The sequence below is a fragment of the Salminus brasiliensis genome, chromosome 3 (assembly GCF_030463535.1).
Source record: "Salminus brasiliensis chromosome 3, fSalBra1.hap2, whole genome shotgun sequence".
Lineage (NCBI taxonomy): Eukaryota > Metazoa > Chordata > Actinopteri > Characiformes > Bryconidae > Salminus > Salminus brasiliensis.
Genome location: NC_132880.1, coordinates 10604613 through 10626408, shown reverse-complemented (window position 1 = coordinate 10626408; position 21796 = coordinate 10604613). Strand labels below are relative to the sequence as shown.

The following is a 21796-nucleotide window of genomic DNA, read 5'->3' as shown; positions in this document are numbered from 1 at the left end:
GACGGCTGATGTTTTGTTCTGTTCATCTAGCCCATTTTTCCTGCTTCAACACAAAAACTTTAAGAACTGACCAACTGTTGTTTCTAATATTTCTAATGTTTTGGTACAAATATTATGGCTAATATATATATATATATATATATATATATATATATATATATATATATATATATATATATATATATCAATTCTGTCAATTCTGTAAGCCATCTGGAAAATTGCATCTACTAAACGGCATAAAAAAAAAATGTAAATGGAAGCTCTCAAGGGGAACTTTGCTGTTGAATTTGTACATTTTCTGCTTGTTGAAATACAGATTCCGTTACAGCAAATTACAGCACTTGAGCAGTTGGGCTTCAGCTGGGCTTTAAAAGTGTCAAACTAGAAAACTGCCTTAACTGGTTATAACAGTGAGTTAATGATTTATCACGAATCAAGTTTACTAAATAGAAGAGGAAATGAAGTGTCAGTATGTACCTGCAGTGCACCACCACAGGGCCGGCGTCAGGGGGCGTGGAGGCCTTGACCCGCCTCAAGAAGGCCAGCAGGCCTGTGGCATGGTACGGGACTCCGTGCTCTGGCCATGAAGTAAAATGAAACTGACACACCTCGTGTTTGGCCGGGTAACCCCGCTGCACATGGGGAAAAAAATGAGACTTTATACAGGTCTTTTACAATAGGTACAACCTCCATCAGATTGGCAAAGAGTATTGATCCATAAACAATGTTGTTTTCAGTAACTTGGTAGCAAGTTTTATGTTTTTGTAACATCACATTTTGAATATTTGTAGTGGTCTGCAACATATATGTGCAAGTCTTTTTCAGACATAACCATTAAATGTAGTATTTTTGTGAGCAGGCATTATTGTTACTGTTGGTGATTGGCATGCTGAAATGCAAAACCTGAATCTCAAGTGAAAGTACTGTGTTGACTAATAAGGTAATGTTACTTTACATTGTTTTAATGCAACCATGGCTATTTATTTTTGAACATTTTCTAAAAGTTTTAGAAATTGGAAAAGTTGTGAAGTGTTAAATATATATAGATTTTTAATGGAAAACAGAAGGCATCCAAAACAGTGGATTTAATGATGATTTTCATAGGCATACATTAAAAAGAAGAAAGTCAAAAGTAAAGTAATTTGCGTCACTTTCACATTTCATAATTGGATTTTTTTTTTGTCCTTTTTGGATAATCATGCTCTTATGATCAATAACTTTTACTGCTATTAAAAGGCTTTTGAAAGTATTTCAATGAGCACTTGCAAATATTGAGCTTAAAATCTATTGAAGACAATGACTGTGGAAATGGAAGTTGAAGTGAGTGTTTGCTGAGTGTCTTACCCGCTCCATCGCGAAGGTGCGCACTGTGTACTCTGCCAGCGTCTCAGTCTTCAGGAGAGTGATTTTAATGTCACCATACAGCTCGCTGTCATCAGGCCAGTACTTACAGCATTTCATCTGGAAGAATCACATAGGAGAATACACACAATAAACATTGAAGCCACTAACAGTGTTGTTGGATCACATGCAATTTTGCATGCATGATAATGGTGTGCCTACTACAACTTAAAGGGCCCACATATCTGAAAACTTCCCAAAAAATTAATAAAGAGCTGTTAAAGTCTCACTCTCTAGACAGTACATATACGTAAACTAACTAAGCAGTCTGTTTTAAAGTCACTATTTTTGTCACAAAAAGTAACCCATTTACATACACCTATGTAGGACTTTAGATCCACCCAAGCATGAACACCAGGCAGCTAATCAGAAGATGTTATTTACAGAGATGTCCATTACATTATAGCAGCCCTGAAGGTATAATGAGAGGCTGGGGAATGGTAATTTAAAAATGCATTATGACTGGTTTTGTTATATAAAGCCACACAAGTCATGTAAAACATACAACAAGGGCCCTTTAATAACACAATTTAACAGTTAGCCTATGTTAGAGTGCAAGCATAGGTAAGACAGCAATATGGAGAAAGCAAGCTAATTATATTTATTCAATCATACCATGTCTTTCTAAAACAGAATTTATTCATTTTTTTTAATGATTTGTATTTGCTTGTGCACCGCAGCCCCTTGAAGTGGATCATATTTAATAAATAGTTGAGTTTTGAGTTTGAGACATCTGCAAAATAGTTGCTTTTATAGGCTTTAAACAATTGTGTTCTATATGTTCTAGGTTAATAAACCTTCTGTGAGCAATTAATTCCTGATGCATCAAATATAATATAAAAGTTATATAAGCAAACTTGGACAGAAGATCAAATAAACACTCCAGTTTTAAAGAATTTGACTTTTTTGGCTTTAAATCAGCATTATCAGCACTTCAAGCCATCAGGAAATGCTTTTCAAATGCCATTCTTGCGAGCATTGTCCTGCATGCTTTGACAGATTACATACTGAAGTTTCTGGTGTGATGAGCCTGGATCAGCAACGATAGAGATGCTATTCTCCTTAATGTAGGTCAGTGGAGCATCAACATGATTTTAAAGCTTTTATTTTAAGGTCAAAATGCATCATAGTGTTGCTTCAAGATCCAACTCATGCCACTGAAGCTCTTAATAAGAAAGAAAAAAAAGAGAACTGACAGCATACAAATCAACCTTAAAATGTTTCTAGATTAAAAGTGTAATTGATAAAAAGCAGTGTGCAGTAGATGCTATAATTAAAGCCTGATTGCTTTAGTAAACGATCTGCACGCAATCTCCATCACGGCGTGCTAATTTTTCAGTTATCAATTAAGACGCTGCAACGAAGGCAAGCTGTGCCAAATTGCATGGGAGATTCCAGCGCCATGGAAGCACAAAAATAAAGCACTTGGACGAGTCTCTGGTCGGAGAATTGACTGTCATGGTTAATGCCATTTGGTGGTGAGTTTGGCCGGAGAGGTATGCAATGGTAATGGATGGTGGTCATTAGCAATTTGGAGGGTAGAGCATGTGCAGATGGGGGTGTACTCACCCGGCCCACCTCCACCAGCTTGGTGATCATCACAATGCTATAGCAGTTCTCCTGCCACACCATCCGCCAGAAGTCATAGATCATGTCCTGCTTGGGCCCTGGGGAGAGTGCAAGAGAAAAAGAGGGATGAGCAGGAGGAGGGCATGCTGACGTAGACAGGACAGAGGGAGCAGAGGAGCAGCTAAACGAGTGCATAAGGGAGATGAGGGAAAAGGCAGAATAGGCCAGAAAGAAGCCCAGTGGATAAGAATGGCAAATGTATGGTTTTAAACATGTTCACACTACAGAATCTCATTCTTAAGCCAAACAGAACTTATAGTTTTGAGATTAGTTTTATGGAAGATACTGCAAAATTCCTAGTGTTTGACAGAAAATGTATAGTACATATTGAAAATTCATAGTGGTTATGAATGATGAATAATGTGTAGTAGCAAAATAACTCACAGTCTAATCCATGGAAGTTACTGAATACTTGTGATTACTGATTCATTCATACTTTACGACTCTTGGCAGGTAGTTAATGATCAATAGAAGCAACTTAAATAGTCATAATGTTTCTTAATTCTTATTAAATAATGCATAATAAATACTGACCAATTCAATTCAGATGCTGATAAAATAAATACATTAGTAGTTGTACAGAAAAATGTACACAATATTTCACAGCTGAACAAATAATAGTAGTTACTGAATAATTCACATTGCTTACTGAATAATTCATAGTAGTTAGCACATCATTAATCATTTACTTGAGAATTCTTGGTACTGAATAATTAATTGTAGGTCACTGCAGCTATTAAATATTTAAATACTAAAAATCATTACTAAACAGTTAATACTTACAAAAAAGTTAATCGAAGTTACTGAACAATACACAGTTGAATATTTCATAGTAGTTCATTATTGTTAGTAGTTATTTTAATTTAATTATTAGTTTTTAAATAACTGATAGCACTGGGTCCTTTCTTGGTCTCCAAGCTGATTATGCCTTTAAATGCCTCTTTATATCCAAGTTAAATGCAATCTGTTATGCAGTAATTTTGACATAATGTACACTGAATGTACAGGACAATGACAATAATTCTAGACTTGGTGGGAGAAACAGAGCAAAGATAAAGAATAAATGAAGAGGGAATGATTAAACAATAAAACAAAGAGGGTAAGGAAATGTGAATATGAAGAAGGGAAATTGATTACAAACCAAAAATAGCAACAAGGAGGGGAGTGGAAGAAAGATGTTAGAAGTGGGAGAACGATGGCAGGGTGTGCGAATGCAATTGATAAAGCATAAGAAGAAAGATATGTTAAAAGGAAACAATAGCATGGGGTTGGCTTTGATGAACTGTGAATGTGTGTTTTCTGAAGCCATCTGGAAACAGAGTATCAATACACCCACAACCACAGCTGCTGAGGAAACAGCACCTATCGCCTTTCCCCCGACTCAAGACAAGAAAAGGACACACATCAAACACTTCATACACACACAGTCACTTATATCATTCGTGTGATGCTATCACATGCACACACTCTCTCGGGTTTCTCTATCTCTAGCCATTTTTCTTCTTATCTTCAGTACTTATGTTCCTAGCGGAGGCAAAGATATTACATTATGATAAACAGATAGTGAAATCAAAACCAGTAAAACTACTGCTCGAGTCTCCAAGCAATCCGCAGACAACAGCACAGTGTGGTGCTCTCAACTAATTACTACAATGTACTAACCCTTCTCAAATCAGGGGTATTAATAGGGAACAAGTTGTGAGGGTAAAAAACCTTTAAAATGGTGAAGACCTTTCACACTGACTTCTTTAAAGAAGTCACAGTTTAAAGGGATTTTTACATATGCATCTCCTGTTCAAAAATGAAAGGCTGCAGCCAAGGTAGGATGTGTCTTTGGTAGGACTGTCCTATCAAGACTTCTTTTTAGTAGCCTATTGGTCACACAAATGGAAGTCACCAGAACATCATTTTTAAAAATTAGAACAAGGAAAGAATAAAAAAAGTTTAGACAACACTAAGGTTAATGTAACCATAAATGCTAAAATAAAGGTTATTTGATTGCTAAGCATCGTGGCGTGTATTTAACTCTATTTAACAGCTATGGGTGAAACAGAAAGAGGAACTTTAGTTTAAATCCATATTTTCTGTCATGTTTTTACACTAATAGAAAGAAAAATGCTTATGAGTAAAAATGTGTACTTTCGTATATGTTGACACCAACATATTGTTTTCAGGTTGCCAGTTTTGGCCCAGCCAATCCGTTTTTGAGCTCAATTGTCCAGTTGGTCTGGATGAGTCATGCTCTAAAAGCACACTAAATTGCAGTTCTGTCTGAAGAAAAGGAATCCTCATATTGAAACATTTTTGAATGTCAAAGGCAAAGTGTGAGTTTAAGGAGGTGTTTTAGCACCTGTGTTTCACTGTTCTTGGTTACCCCACTCCAGGCCCTATACACAGGGTATGTACACTGAGCAGACATAACATTAAAACCACTGACAGGTGAATTGAAAACATTATCTATTTACAATGGCACATGTGAATAGATAGAAAAAGCGAGGCATTGGAAGTGGTGAAAAATGGGCAAGTGAAAGGATTTGGTCAACTTTGTACCGGCCAATGGTGCTCCAATGAAAGTCAACCGATGAACCAGCGACAGGGTCAAGGACCCAAGGCTAATTGATGCGATCCATTGATCCCCACCTCACAACTTACAGGACTTAAAGGATTTGTTGCTAACGTACTGGCGTCAGATACAACAGGTCACCCTTTGAAGTCTTGAGGAATACATGAAAATGAAGTGTATGTGATTATACCCAAGTGCCAGTTGCTGAGGTTTGTGAACAGTTTAATATAAATGCAATGTTAACAAAATGTAGAAATCAACTACAACACTGGTGATAGGGATGATATATTATAATTGAGAACAGTCCCAATGGTGACTGAGTAGCTTGTTAACAGCACATTTCTTGTGATTGGTCAATTGGAAATTGGAGAAGTTATAGAAGTTTCAAATAAGTCAATTATTCAAACTGCTTTCATATACACAAATTAGCCCGTCTTGATGTTTTCTTGATGTATTGTATGTTCCTTAGTTAGTTTAGAGGGTTATCCTAGATGGAAAAAGGCGGAGTTGAGGCTAGCAATTTGAAACATCTAGTGAAATCATAGATATAATTTTGCTATACTAAGGAGTTATCCGCTAATTAGACTTCTAGGTGTTCAGGTAACACCTGTCCTTTATTTTGTAATGATATGTAATTTTATACTAGGCTACATTTCAGCACTATTCAGATAAGTGTCTGTAAACCTTGCTCTTACTCCAATGTTTTGGTTCATCCATTTAAAAATTCCAGCTTTATTGTGTTAAGCTGTCTTGTAAAAGATTCATGCACATCCGTTTTACTATGTACCTCAAGGCTACAGAGCAGAGGTGTGTGAGGAAGCGGTGTAGCACCTGTTGTTTTGCAACGGGTTGGCTGTGATTGCTGGAGTGTGTGAAGGAGGAGGACGCCTGAGGGCAAATGCTCACAGCTCCTCAGATGCTGCCAAAGATGCTGGGGTTAAGAACCTTCAGCAACCTTCCCTAGACTATGCTTGTTGTTGGTGTGTGTGTGTGTGTGTGTGTGTGTGTGTGTGTGTGTTAGTGTCAGCAAGCGTGTCTGTGTGCATGGGGCTAGAAAAAGATATTTTCAAAAAACAGCCTATGTGCACACTGCAGATAACACTGGCCAAAATCCATTTTTTCCCATATCTATGTAGGGTGGCCCACAGAAACTCCTCAAGGAGTTGTTAGATTTTTTACATTTCTTTGAAAAAAAAAACTTCTGTGAACATGCTAATGTTTCTCAATGAGAGATCAAAGTATTACATTGTAAGGTCTATCACCCCAGAAAAACAGCAGTGAATTTGCACTTTTTCACAGTAACTCTACATTCACACTCACTTTCAAGGTTTAATAATTACTAATCAGTTAACTCATTGATTAGTGTTAATCTGAGTGAGATTGCTCAAGGATCCTATCATATTTGTACTGAGGGCATCTTTACATCTTGTTGATGAGAAAGTTCAACAAAGAATGGCAAGACTTGGAGTTGAAAGAAAGACTATGGATACTCAAAAAAATCACTACGATTGCGGTGAGCAGAAAAGCACCCTTAGAAAGCGCAACACATGCAGGGTCTATAATACTATGGATCCACAGATACTAATGTGTCATAGCATAATTACATTTTTGATGAATAATAGAAACATGACAATATAAAGTAACTAAAATGTTACCCAGGGTATACCTGTGTGACTGCTCAGTTTAGTTGCCCAGTTAAGGTAATAAGAATTGGACACGAATGTTAATTTAGTATAAACACTACGCAACGACAAGCTCGTAGCATTTATGCCATCAGAGCTGAATCTCATTGATTAACACTGTGTATTGTTCTATATACTGTATCTAGATAGCTAAGTAGCTATAAACATTATATTTTAGTATGTGTTAATAAAGATTGTACTGTAATCTGCATAATATTTATGTGCATACTTGTTGCACATTTCACTTTAACTGCTTTGTTATATTCTTTTAACAAATAATTAATTCTTATTCTTATCTTTTTCTGTTTAGGTATCTGTACATATATGGGAGGCTACTTTGTTCTTAACTTTGCTTTACTTTTGTTTGCCTTTTTATTGTACTTGTACTTATGTGATGCTTTAATTACCTGACTTCCCCTCTGGGATTAATAAAGTTATCTATCTATCTAGATTGTGTTCTATTTCTATTCTTACTATATTATATTATAATGATCTTTACAATATTTTGTAATATAGATGTTGTAACTAGGTGCATTTTAGCATTTGTACCCTAACTGAGCAAGTCAACCACCTGGTTGACTTATGCTTCCTAAAAAAAGTGAGCATCCTGTCACACAATTGTATCTATATATCTTTTTTGTGGATGTATTTCTTAGTGTTAATGTTAAAGGATTCATTTCATTGATATGACCAACACGTTTCTGACTAAGTGTATGCGGGTGTGTTTGTGCGTCCACTATCCACAGTCACCTCTGTCACTGCTTTCCTACTTGATATTCCAACATGGATGCATGGCCACCCTATAATTATTATTCTTTTTTTCTGTGCTTGTCATTGTTACTGTAGGTTAGAGTGTGTGTGTGAGGGCTCACAGTGTGTGGTGTTGGACTGGTGTGTGAATGCCAGACGCCCATCAGCATGCAGGCTCAAGCTCCACACTGGCTGTGAAGGACTGGGCAGTACGGACAGGGCCAACAGCTGTGTGTGTGTGTTTGTGTGCCTGTTATTTCCAATGAAACAAAGTGATGCATCTACTTGATTCAAATACATAATATGTCCAAAAGTATTCAGCCACCCCTTCTGATTAGTGAATTCAACTACTTAACAATGCACACATTACTGTGCACATAGCTTGTGTAATCTCCATAGAAAAGCACCGCCAATTAAATGGGATCTGGACATGAGCTCACTCTTGCCCAATGCCAAGTATCAGCTAAAGGGGTATAAAGCCCTCCAGCATTGGGCTAAGAAGCAGTGGAACGGTGCTTTCTGTGCACTGATAGAGCTCCATCCAAAGCTCACCATCCATCATCAGTTCCTGATTTCAATGATGCATTCAACCCTCACAGCAAAGTTCCTATCTGTTAATACTCACAATTTCAGAAAGGTGCAAATGATGCACATATTTGAATAACGCTCTCTATCTCTTTCTCTTTGTCTCTCTTTGTCTCTCTCTCTCTCTCTCTCTCTCTCTCTCTCTTTTGGGGGAGGGTAGTAGGGATTCACTGCCTCAGGGCACCTCAAGCCTCTGGCTATAGTAACAGTCCATAAAAAGAACAGTATCTATCTGTGTGATCACCTACACAAAAAGCACATAATACATACATAATACATAATGCCTGTGCCCCTACATGCGTACACACAGACTTTACTGTGTTTATGATTATTTTCTTTGGCAGGAAGAGAGAGAGAGATACACAGACAAAAAGCGGAAGGAGTGGGGAGAGAGAGAAGAAAGACTCAGCGAGGGTGAAAGACAAAGACAGACAGAGAGAGAGAGAGAACGATGCAGACAGAGAATAAGAGAATTAAGAGAGACAGAAAGAGTAAGAGAAAGAAAAGAGGCAGAAAGACAGAGACACACACATACACACATACTGTATATAAAGAATAAGAAGAGAGAGAGAGATAGGGAGAGTGAGAAAAAGGGAGGGCAGACAGAGAAAAAACAGAAAAAGGCAGGAGGAGAAAAAAGAGGGAAGAGACTAGGAGGAGGAAAAAGAGAGAAAGAAAGAGAGAGGAAGAATGAGATAGAACAAGAGAGAGAGAGAGAGAGAGAGAAAGAGAGATAGAGAGGAAGGAAGAGAGAAGAATAAAGTGGAATAGATCTTAAGAGTCTTAAAGGTTTATACAGTGAAGAAAACATTGCAGTAAAGTCTCAAACAGATTAAAGAAGATGTAAGATACTCTGATGAAAAGCCTGCCCGCCTGCCTGTGCGTGTGTGTGTACGCAAAGAGCAGCAATTGTATTAAACAAAGACAAATGATTACGCGCAGTCCAACAGATGAAAAGAAAAGCGGATAGAGAAGCGGATAGAGAAGAAACACATGGAACAAGGAAGACAAATGCAAAAGAGAGAAACGCAGAAGTGGGTAGTCCTCTCCTGGTGGCACATCCGGTGGGACTAGTTCATCAAACACCAATAACAGTACTTGCACATGAATAATTCAACTCCACTCCAGACTGGAGCAACTTAGAAGTACAAACACACACACACACACACACACACACACACATACACACACAAACACAAACACACTTTTTATGCAGCCTCTTGAGCTCTGATATCCACCGACCCCACCCCAGCCAACTATAATCACAGAGAATATAAGCAAGCTTACCTTGAGTTGCGATGAAGTGATTGGAACGTTGATAACCCTGAGATGTTGGGACAGGTAGATAGACAGAGATAAAAAAAAAGGGGAGAGCAAGACAAAGATTTAGAAACCCAGAAGGAGAGGCAGAGCCATTACATGCAGACATATACAGACCATGTCATAATAAATAACTGAAAGTTAAAAAAAATACAGAATTCAATGAGGTGAGACCATCTTTGTGGGGTTCACAACAAACTCCAGAAAATTGCTGTTTTCTTCATGTCCTTCACCTTGCACTGACGAGAAAATTGCACCTGACATTCCCCCTGTTAAACACCAGGTCACCAGGAAGCAGACTTCTAGCACCATTTCAACTGAGGCACCACAAAGAAGCAAAGCCAAAGCCAAGCCTGACTCACTGATAACGACTCTTTGTATCTCAAGCAAGACATCTAAATTAATTAGGGGAGAGTGGGGCGAGATAACGTGAATGAAAATGTAACAGAGTTAAACTTCTTCAAGGACGTGCTCTTGGTCATTTTCGCATATTCCCATGGTAACGTCAAGTCAGAACCTGGATAGATCTTTCTTGAGAAATCATGGCACTCCTGAGACTGGAAGCGAGAGTTAGGCTACGTTCACATTAATAGTGGTGCAAGTGGTGCACATCCCATTTTGTGCCTTAATGTGATGTTTTCAGTCCTGTGTGAACACAAAAATCTGAGCTTTTCACATCAGAGAAACCGGACGTTGGGGGGTGGATGAGGGTTTGCAAACACATTACATTTGTCATTTTCCATTTACATGGTCATTACACTAATTAAGCTCCACAGGAAAAAAGGTTTTGTGCTTCAAAAATTATCCAAAATATTTTTTTCCTTGAAATAGGTTAATCTGTTAATAGCAACATAGCAAGAGGGTTAATGCGAATGGTCAAGGTCAGAAAGGTTCCACTCTTCAGCACTCATTTTGCTCTAAAAATTAAGCAACTCTTATAACCAGCTTTTGCTGCCACTTCATATTCCCCACATAGTGCACTACAAAGGCATGGAAATAAGGGCTTCATTACAACAACAGTGCATTACATTTCAAACAAAGAGGCCTATGGGATTAGGTTAGTGTGCACCAATGTCTACTGGACATATAGTTCAGTATGTAGAATCTATAGTTTCATGACTCACACACTAAGCTACGGAGAAGGAGGGAACCATTAATCTATATTTTGATACAATGTACAGGTACAGACTTCAAACTACTATGTGGAGCATGATGGAAAATTCCAAGATGGTCCACACTCTCAATTCTCAACACATTCAGTCATGTGAAAAAATAAAGACCAACTTTTTAAACATATTTAAACTAAAAATATGAACATCTGATTTTCATTTGAACAATATTGAAAGATGGAGGATAACATAGCACATACAACGGAACCCCAACATTTATTACTACTTTAAATGCCTAATATGAGAATCAGGTGCAGCACATCAGCTGCAGATGGTTAGAACACCAATACAGGAGATTTTGGAGGAGCCTGACTTATTTATCTTAGACCTTTAGGCAGAAAATTGTTGCATATAAGTCTAGGCTATATTTTGAGGTCCATGATGCACATGGTTCATTCGAGTGGTGTTATTGATTTCAATGTGCAAATGCGATCTGTTTCAGAGCACATGTGCTTTCACATCAAGACAGATATGGGTGACTTACCCACACAAATGTGAACAAACTGTCAGAAAGATGAGATCTGAGCAAAACATCATTTTAAAGCATGCAAGTAACTCGCAGTTTTAGTACATTTTCACCCAAAGGATCCCAACCCAAAGAAAGAAAGAGAGAGAGATGTAGGCTGTAGCTTTTATAAATGAAAAGTTCTTAGACTGTAAGTGGCATAAAATCAGAATAGCTGTCTTTGTTATGATATAAAAGATACAAAAATTAAGGATATACCAAATGTTATCTTAACATTAATTCACACCACATGGCTGGGTTAGAACCACAGTTTGACAACGTAGACCTCATGATAGTAACTATGTTAGCTTGCACATCACTGGTTGCTCTCTAACTAAGCTATGACAATATAAGCAGCCCTGTTCTTCTTAGTTAAATGAAGCTCAATTCTTAGCCCAATTAACTGATATAACCAGGACTACTCTGAGATTGGTCCAGGTTTTACAACATTTGCAGCTTTTCCTGTAGTAGACAGCTTTTAGATATCAATACAAACAGCCACATTCAACACTCTTATAACACACCCTTTGCAAACTTCCACACACTTTTTCTGAGAGCAAAAAGCTAAAAAAAAGCACAAAAACATAATTTAAAGGAACAGTATGTATAATTTCTACTTCAAAATAACAGCTATGAAATTATGTTGATGCTCCACTGACTTATAATAGTATCTCTAGTTTTGCTATTCTAGGCTAACTGCACTTTGTAACTCTGGTGAATGACGCTTGTGAGAACTGTGTAACGCTCTGTAACCGTCTGTAATATTGCTCTACTGTCCTCATGGTTTTTTTACTTTCAGATGACTGTTGTGCATCTCTCTGCTTGTCCAGAAATGTATGTGTAAAGCGTGCCGCTTAGTGGTGTCTTGAAGCATGAATTATACTCCTCCAACTGTAGGGGGAGGCCAGTAGCAAAAAATACAAAATCTTGCCTAATGCTACCTTAAACAGACTGAAAATCAAGGTTTTAGAAACGTTCTTGGGTGTGGAGATTTCTGAGGACTTGGCATAGTGCCTGGATAAAGTGGATGGGGCCTTAGACTGACTAAGAACTCAGTGGAGCTAGTGTGTACATAGTCCATTTCCCTCCATATACATTTTTGTTAATAAAATCAGCAACAAATCAAGTCATAAAACGTGCTATATTTATCACTCTCCCTCTGTTCATTAATCATAATAATTGATTAGAACGCACTGATCATATCAATATCTAGTATCACAGTGATGATTAACCAGCAATATTTTGTGTAGCCCTGCCGCACAGCTGAAGGGAAAAGAGCCTAAATCTGACTGACGCATTATATAACCCAGTCTAAATGTGGGCTAAGTGTTGGTGGAGGCAGCTCACTTACACTCACTCCCTACTCTCTCATTCCCCACACGGTGGAGAACAAGCGTTGAGGGAAAAGGAGCGTGGGAGGTAGCAGAGGAGGAAAGAATTCCCTGGCCTGTCCCTGATGATGTTGCTCCATTACTCTTGTGAACGATGACCCCCTTACACCCCACACACACGCTTACACACAGACACGCATGCGCACAGCGTTCAAATCCAAATTCTCCCATTCCTTTTGAGAACACCACGCAGCAAGGTGAAAGATGGATGATGCAACAGCTCGGTGACCTCCGGTCCCGAGCTGTTGCTGGTGAGTTTCCCTTGAGCCACACACATACATACATACACAGAAACGCATCTCTGCCTTTGTAAGGGCATTAGACCACAAGGCAGCAGACAGAACCAGGGCATGCAGATTAGATAATGATCGCAGGACCCGACCGATACATCGGTTGGCCGATAATATCGACTTATGCCAAGATGATCCAGCTGTCTTTTACAGTGGTAAGTGTGAGGTACAAACTACTACATGGAACATGATTGTTCCTACAAATAACATGATGAACACAAAGACTCCAAGATGGACCACACTCTTCATTTTCAACACATTCAGTCATGTGAAAATGAAGAAACCCAATGAAAACCTTTTTTAACTAAAAATATGAATATCTTATTTTGACTTTATTTAAACAATATTGAGAGATGGAGGATCTATAACTTAATACATACAACTGAAGAAATTACATCACTATGCCAATATAATGCACTGCAACACGATCTCCTGCCACGGTTGCAGCTGCACTTGCATCGGTATACACCTTTATCTCTAATAACTGTTCAGACATAAGTAGCTCCTCCTTAATTTATTTAGCTTTTCCCTGTCCATTTCATCATTCAGAATAATAGTGTCCATCATAACCACACTCAAAAACCAAATGGTTCTAAGTATCGTGGATATTTGAGTTTACTCTCCTTTGACACTTTTATCTAAACTACATACTACACACTGAACGTACTCAAGATTTTCATGGGGTGTCCTCATTTTTTCACATGACTGTAGGGCCAGAGCATAGATGCTTCAGAGGGCATCTGCTCCACTATAATCATGTGGAAATACAACACATCTAAAATCAGCATAATAATAATTGCACAAAAGCACCCTTTTTATGAAAATTAAAAGATTACTAAAAATGTTGATGAGAGAGTACATATATAAAACTCTATGCTACAATATTTAAAAGAGTTAAGTCTGTATTTGTGTTTCCGCTACTGATGTTAAGGACAACTGGAATCTATCCAAAATTTGATCATTTTATCAGTTAATATTAGAATCACAATTGTTAGTCCTTTAAAATATATGCAATCCTACTGAAACACAACATTTTTATATCGGTCAGGCCCATTAATGACAGAAATGGAAGGCTGCACATTCAAACAAAGCAACATGTGTAAGAAAAAAACTGAAATGATGTTGCACACGAGTGCTGGGGCTGGTAATTTGACTTGAAATTACCCACTGAGAAGGCAGAAACATTTTTACATGGATAATTCCTCCCAGTGTTGAAACCTGGGGACTAATTATGAACCAGCTCTCCAATTTAAAATCCCCAAAGGCACATTAACAATTTGTTTTGCAATTTCAACTCTATTATCAACATCAATTTTGCACAATAATCTTGATTCTGTGCCAGGTTTAATGGAGAATTAAGGTTGATCTGCCAAACTATGCTGTGGATCTAACTAGTTTTATGCAAATGGAGTTATTTTACAGATGCGATTAAGTTTGTCAGCCTAGACTCGCAAAACACTCAACTGAGTTGAACGCTTTGCGTTAAATGAGAACTCTGAAAGCAATGCTGGGCAGCAGGTGTGATGATGACCAAGCCCACTTGGAGAGAACAAAGAAAAAAAACACATAGAAGGGAAAAATACAAATGCTGGAGTGCTAGTAGGAGGAGAAAAGCATGCTCCCTGGGCAATACATTAGAAAACTGGTCAACCTCCTACTTTGCTGATACAGTATGTGAAGTACAGTACATAACCCACACAAGAGCTCTATAACCAACCTACATGGCAACAAGCCTTTTGATATTCAGCTTTTAGCTTTAACGTTGTCTTTTCAATTATCCTCTAAGGAACACTGGGCATTTTTTGCCTTCCTGTACCTGTATCTGTACCATGTACCTGTACCATGTACCTTAATGCTGTCAGCCTTTCACAAACCAATATTTGAACTTTTATAAATAATATAGTTTGCTTCTCTGCAAATTAATATAACTTATTTTAATTTCTGCATGGTGTGACATTCAGGACTTATATATGTATATGTATATACATTTTGTTTAAATGTTTAAATTTTGGTTCCATAAGTTAACACACCACAAATAAAATCATGATATTTCTCCAAAATCAATTATTAGATAACCTGCATCTATAACATATGTTCTGTTTAAATGTAATCATAATGTCAAAACCAAGAAAATGTTTGCTTCAATTTGCATCCACTTCCATATAACTGTATTTTACAGACATGAAAACTAATGAGCAGTAAAAAGGTGATGAGTTTATCTCCTGTAATGGGTTTTGATGGCATTGTGGCAAGAAACCTTTCTACACATTTTGCATTATGATATGGACTAATTGGTTTGGCATTAATTAGTTTAACAACTATGCAAATCATGCTCTCTATTTGCTCCATAATGGCGTATAATGCTTGGACCCCAATGATTGTGATGTAATTTGCAATGAACACTCTGGTTCATTAAAATCAACAAGTTTAATTTCAGACAAAAGTTAGATATTAACTGGTTGCCTAAGTTGTTAGCTATAATCCCACAAATAAACCTTTAGCACTGAATAGTATGAAGCTGTTAAATCCAAAACCAACTTCAACGCTCACAAAATGTGTTAATGGTATCTTCTTGAACTTATCTTGTAGTTATGTTTGGGCCGTAAAAATAAATATTATATTTGTGGGCTGGCCAATTAATGACATGAGCTGCTGTTATGCCGTGTTTGCTAAAAAAGAAAACATTCTACCTCCACCTCCTAAAATACACAATTTTAAGGCCCATTCCTACAATCAAATTTTCTCCATTTTTTTTTAGAAACAAAGCAAATCAGCTTATAGAAAACATGCATTCATAAAATGTTTAATTCCTTACCTTTTTTAGAATATTATTATTAAAGGATTTATTGTTACAACACAATCAGTTGGATTTAGGCTAGATTGTGTGCTAATGCGACCGGAACTACATTTTATAATAAAATCACATGGTAAATCTTGATTATACAATATAACAGTGGCATTCCTATCATAATTAGAACTCAAGTCAACCGTGTTGGAGTGTATGTTCTACATGGTTTTGGCCGAATATTGTTTGGGTGCAAGTACATAAATAGGAAATATTACTTTATTTTAGATTGTTTTAATAGTGAAAGTTGAAATTTATGCTTTTATATGAAAAAAGGAACTTGAGGTTGAATGCAACTTTTAAAAAGTAAAAGTGTTAATTTAGATAATTCAGTTACTGTTATATAATTTATTTATAGTTTATTGCAAGAACTTCATACCACTGGGCCTCATTCACAAATATATTTTCTTTAATATTTTCTTGACAAAATTCAGGATGTGTTTTAAAATCATAGAATTGTTCACAGCTCTGCACTTATAGTTATGGATCCTATTGTCCTAGTAAACTGAACACAAGAAAATACTACTGAATGTTGAAATGCTTGTAAAAACTGTGTAAGTGGGTTAAAAAAAAACAGGCCCATTAGGTCCATTATTCACTCAGTTCCAACGTGTTCCAGCATCTAAGCTTAGTACTTTCAGCATCAGGAGGTGCACTAAAAATACAATAGTTGAAATGACGGCTAATGAAACTTAGGACTGAGATTAGTTTTAGGATTGTTCTAGAAAGCTGATGTGAAGAAAGTTAGGCTAAGCGTGAGACACACAGCAAAGTAAGATAAAAAAAAAAAAAATAAAAAAAAAAAACAAAGCAAAAAAACACCACAAACTGCCTTATTGTCACATACAATGTGAAAATAGCAGAACATATAAGGGGAAGAGAAGAACAATAAAAAAAAAATACTTACTTCCCTGTTTATCCGAATCTATGAGATCCCAAATTAAAGAAGAAGATAGTTGGAAAAAAGAGAGTGCAGAGAGGAAGGAAAGAGAGGAGAGAGAAGACAAACAGACTAATTACAGTGATTAGAGAAGACGGAGCAGGTAAGAAGGCCTTGAGAAATTAGGGATTTAGAACAGACCACCTGCAGGAAAGTTTCAGAACTAGCTACAAATTATGCTTATAATCCTCAACACGGTTAGCATGTGCGTCTGTCAGGTTCAGCAAGAACGAAGCATAGACTAGCATTTTTTTACATACTGTATAGCAGTAATAGTTCTTCTGGTACATGGTTGAAATTCTTGCTAAAGTACAGGCTTTGCATGCATACCAAAAATAGCAGTGCAACAGGCTAACACTAGCCCCTTTAGCAAAACTCAGAGTCAGTCACATTTTAGTGAAGATCCAATTCTGCTGTGTAGTCAGTTGCAATCTAAGGTAGTCAAGTTTGTCTATTTAAGTAATATATAAGGAATGCACAATTCTCATGGACTTAGCTTAGCATGGACAACAACCATTGCCTATGGTGGCACCATGCTCTCAGGGCCTGGTCCATTAAGAAGCTGATACTTTGTTTGACTTGTGTCTGATAGGTTTAAGCACAAGTATCTTGGATGTACATCAGATACAAATGAATGGGAAAAGAAATTATACCAAAAACTGACAGTAATAGATTTACTAAAATTATTTCCCTAATATTACATATATGCATATCCATTCATATTTTCCATTCAACCTAAAATAAATACATTTTGGTGGATCTGACTTTCCTCCTTACTTAATTTCTAATGTTTAACCTGTCCTCTTTTGGTTAGCTTGAAGACAGTGGACAGATTGACTATAGTAATAAATAACTATTATTCTCAAACTAAACATGACATGGGTTCTTAGAAAGAATACTATACCAATTAAAGGGCTCTCTATAAAGTCCCTCAATACAGTCAAGTTAATAGTAAGGTATAGTATGGTAAGAAAATAGGACTGCTACCTAAAATAATCTTAGGAAAAAATCTCTCAGGAAGAACAGGCCAAAGTTGTGATACAGTTGATAATTAGGAAATGTAGGACAATGCAACACCATCTGATCTTCTGTGTTTACAGGAATATCCATTAACACATTCATTCTTTGGAAAAATAGGTGAGGTTTTCAACACCTTTTTATTTTCTTAACTGGCTAGGATCACTGACAAACTAGTCGGAACGGGTCATTACAGAACACTGTAAAGGGAATTGTCTTGTAAGCGATGGACAAATGGCAAAGTCATGTCGAGGATCAGGCCTAACAAAGCCTGCTGGGAGACTAGCAGATTCGCCAGAGCTGAAATCAGCCTCCGTATGAGGCATACAGTACTACGTCTAGACTTAGAGGATCTTCCCTTGTTGCAAAAACGGTAGAATCACAAAGCCCATTTTGAGGCCCCTACACTCAGACACGGAACAGCACCGAAGCATGAAATCCCTCAAGGGCAATCATTTCAGAGTGGCAAGGAAAAACCTTTCACACATACTTTTTTACTAACATCCCTCCACCCCCTCTCACTCTCGTCCTTGCCTCTTCCTCTCGCACAAGGACCTCGATACTGGACAGTGACTGGAGGTGAGCTACCTGGCCAGAAGTTACCAAAAGGGAAAAAAGTGCTTGTAGAGTAGAGAAGAACTTGAATGAGAACAAGAACTTACGTCAATGTAGTTGGCGTTGACATAGTCAGAATTGGGATCGGCCAGGAGAGAGTGCAGCTTGACCCGATGGCGGTCGTCTAGATGATTAAAAACAATGTCAGCTACCCTCTTAAAAACAAAGGTGCTGCCATAAATGATGCCATGCAGTAGAAAAAACACTTTTGGTTTCATAAACATTCGTCATTATAGAACCAAAATGTTTTCTCAAAGAAGCACCTTTATTTTTAACAGTGAAGATTTTATAAAAGTACACATTTCAGACAATTCTCCTAAAGTCTCATTTTTAAAGGGATACAGCAATGATAAGTACAGGTAAGGCTACATTATGTAAGTTATCTCCATTACATCCTTGTAAAGTAGTTGCTAAGTTACCTGGCAAGCTTTGCTGTTAAAATTAGCTTGGTAAAATTTAGAAACGCAGGCTGTCAACATGTTCTCCATTAAACCCATCTAAGCTTTTAACATTTCCTCCATTAACTCAGAAGTTTCTTTAAAGCTTCAGTTCCATGACATATTGCAAACACTTGCTGTCTCAACCGTTTACTCTGGCCGAGTGAGGCATAGCACTTTTCTTCGGACTGCTCACTATGACTATGTCAATGGCATTACTCACGCTCCAACAGGGTATCATGCCTGCCTTTGGTCTTGTCTTTCTTTTTGGTGACGTCCCAACCATCAAAAAAGCTCTGCAAAAAAGAAAGGGAGTGAATGTTTACTAGGAGTGAACGTACCAGATTTCAATTATCCATGTCAAGAGACTGAAAGCTTTTATTTTAATCTAATGTATGCATGGTTGTGTTGTAGCAGTACATTTTGAGGAAGAGATGAGGAAGAGACACTAAACTAAAACTCTAAATTCTAAAGCTCTATTCAGAAAGAATCTAAATTCTAAAGCTCTATTCAGGTTGGAATAGTTTCTAAGGTAGATATCTGTAATAAAAAGTTAACGGATTTCCTATGTGATAAAATTACCACAGGACAAGCAAGTTTCTTGTAGCTGCAGGTTTACATCATGTGGTCATATAGTCGTGCTCAATTCATTTTTATTTCTCAATATGGAAAATATGGAGAATCTTTGAAGGTCAAAAAAACATTTATTTCACATGATACAAATTTTTTTATGGTCACATGTTTTTCCATGTGGTCACGTTGTTTATAAAAGATGTGAAATGGTCGAAAATCACATTTCTTATTCACATATGTGTTTCTGTAAGGGATTTTTTTTCCAGTGCAAGATGACTTCTGCTTGGCAAAATCATGGAGATGTGTTTCCAAACACGACTACATTTTATCAGACCGCAGCTGAGTTCAGTGAAAAGCAGTAGGTAAGTCACCCGTAAGGAGACAGAAAAACACAGATATAGTCAATCTGGACAGAAATAAAGTCAAAGAAGAAAAAGTGAAAGTGGAAAGTGGAAATTACCTCAGACCCCATGTAAATTTAATCCTGTTCGAAAAAGATTTTTGACTAGGAAGTCAAACCTCTAAAAGCATCTATGACAAAAGAAAAACTCAAGATTCCATGTCAAAACACCCAAGAGGTAGAGGAAAAGAACCACTGAGAAGAAAAAATCACTAAGAGCATGATGGAGTATCACTCCAGGAACCAAGGCTCAAAAACCCAAAACTCTCTTAGAGCATAAGGAAAGGAACCACTTAGATTAATCAAGACTCAAAACCCAAAGCTCTAAGAGCGGAATCAAGACTCAAAACTCTCTAAGAACATTAATGAAAACCACTGGGGAAACCCATCTGCTGTGGGCTGCACTGGATTGTGCAGTTAGAATAGCTAGTCTGTAAAAAATTGTGTGCTGTGAGCATCTCAAATATTATAGACAAATCCTGGTCCATTAAAAGTAATCATCTTGATGATGATGAAGGGAATCTTAATAAACATGCAGCAATTTAAGTAAAATATCTATTTTGGGTGTTTTAAGTAGGCCTGGTAGCTACTAATGTTATAAAGTTATATGGTACCTCTACACTGTATCCATTCTGAGAGAAAGAGAGAGAGAGAGAGAGAGAGAGAGAGAGAGAGAGAGAGAGAAAGAAAGTGACAGAGACTTTACTGTGGCCTTAAACTAAGTGCCTTCTAATGCAGCACACTGTACATGCTAAATTCCTCACAGCTGTTTACCACACTTCTCCCCAAACCAGGTAAAACGTTTGCATCTAAATGGACGTAAATGAGACAGAGCTGCAGAAAAACAAGCGCAAGTCACGCTTCACCCCCTGCCTGCTAAGTCTCTTTAGCCGCAACACACTTCAGCAGTCCAGGATCAGCCGTGCTGCTTTGTGCCTTTACTGAAATGAGGGCACTAATTCCTCATCAGACACTACGCCCTGTGATTCTTCTTGTGAGAACAAGTGCATGTGTGTGTGTGTCTGCAGGCTGGCCCACCTGCACCAGCGGTCAGAGGAAGACTGGCATGCCAATGAGGGGATTACTTGTCTCTTACCAAGGTAATGCCACCATTAATTCAGCTGCCCCCTTCAGTTCCCACCATCCAACCGCCCAATGACGCTCTCTCTCTTTTGTTTAGTTTTTTTGTATTTCTCTCTTACTTTACCTTTTTTCTGTCTCGTTCCCTTCATTCCTTTCTTTGCTCCTTTCTTTACTTTTTTTCCTTCCTTTTTTCTTCTTTCTTTCCATTTTTCTTTCTTCTTTTCTTTTTTCTTCCCATCTTCCACTTTCTCTCTCCCTTTACTTTTCTGAACTCTGTAGATTACTTTCTCTTTCTATACCTTGTTACTTATAGCAGTAACTTCTGCCGTGTCTCTAGTTCTCAGAATCTCCATATGTCTTTCACTGAAGAGCACCCAAGTCCAGCCAGCACTCAGCATGACATATTCATATGACTCACTCACTCTTTAATCCACCCTGCGTCCTATTCTACAATCAATATTCCTACAGGCCTCTCTCTCTCTCGCTCTTTCTTTCTTCCTCTCTATTAGCGCTTGAACACAATGTGATGAGCTACCGCAGATCAGCTCTGTAAAATTATGTAAAATCTTCCTATGTACTGCTTCAAACAGCTTTCTGCCAT

General features: G+C 37.5%; 1 protein-coding gene across 2 annotated transcripts in view; it reads right to left on the bottom strand.

The window, feature by feature from the left end:
- The window catches only part of ptprua (protein tyrosine phosphatase receptor type Ua), a 313419-nt gene that overhangs the window by 19002 nt on the left and 272621 nt on the right, over positions 1 to 21796 (bottom strand). The window contains exons 18-24 of one of the 2 annotated variants that reach the window (XM_072675423.1): positions 19363 to 19435; positions 18750 to 18826; positions 17038 to 17055; positions 9898 to 9934; positions 2971 to 3068; positions 1345 to 1461; positions 478 to 632 (exon numbers count right to left, since the gene is read on the bottom strand). In XM_072675423.1, the coding sequence (XP_072531524.1) occupies positions 478 to 632; positions 1345 to 1461; positions 2971 to 3068; positions 9898 to 9934; positions 17038 to 17055; positions 18750 to 18826; positions 19363 to 19435 (575 nt within the window). The remainder of the gene's footprint in view (positions 1 to 477; positions 633 to 1344; positions 1462 to 2970; positions 3069 to 9897; positions 9935 to 17037; positions 17056 to 18749; positions 18827 to 19362; positions 19436 to 21796) is intronic. The other variant, XM_072675424.1, reaches the window with a different exon arrangement.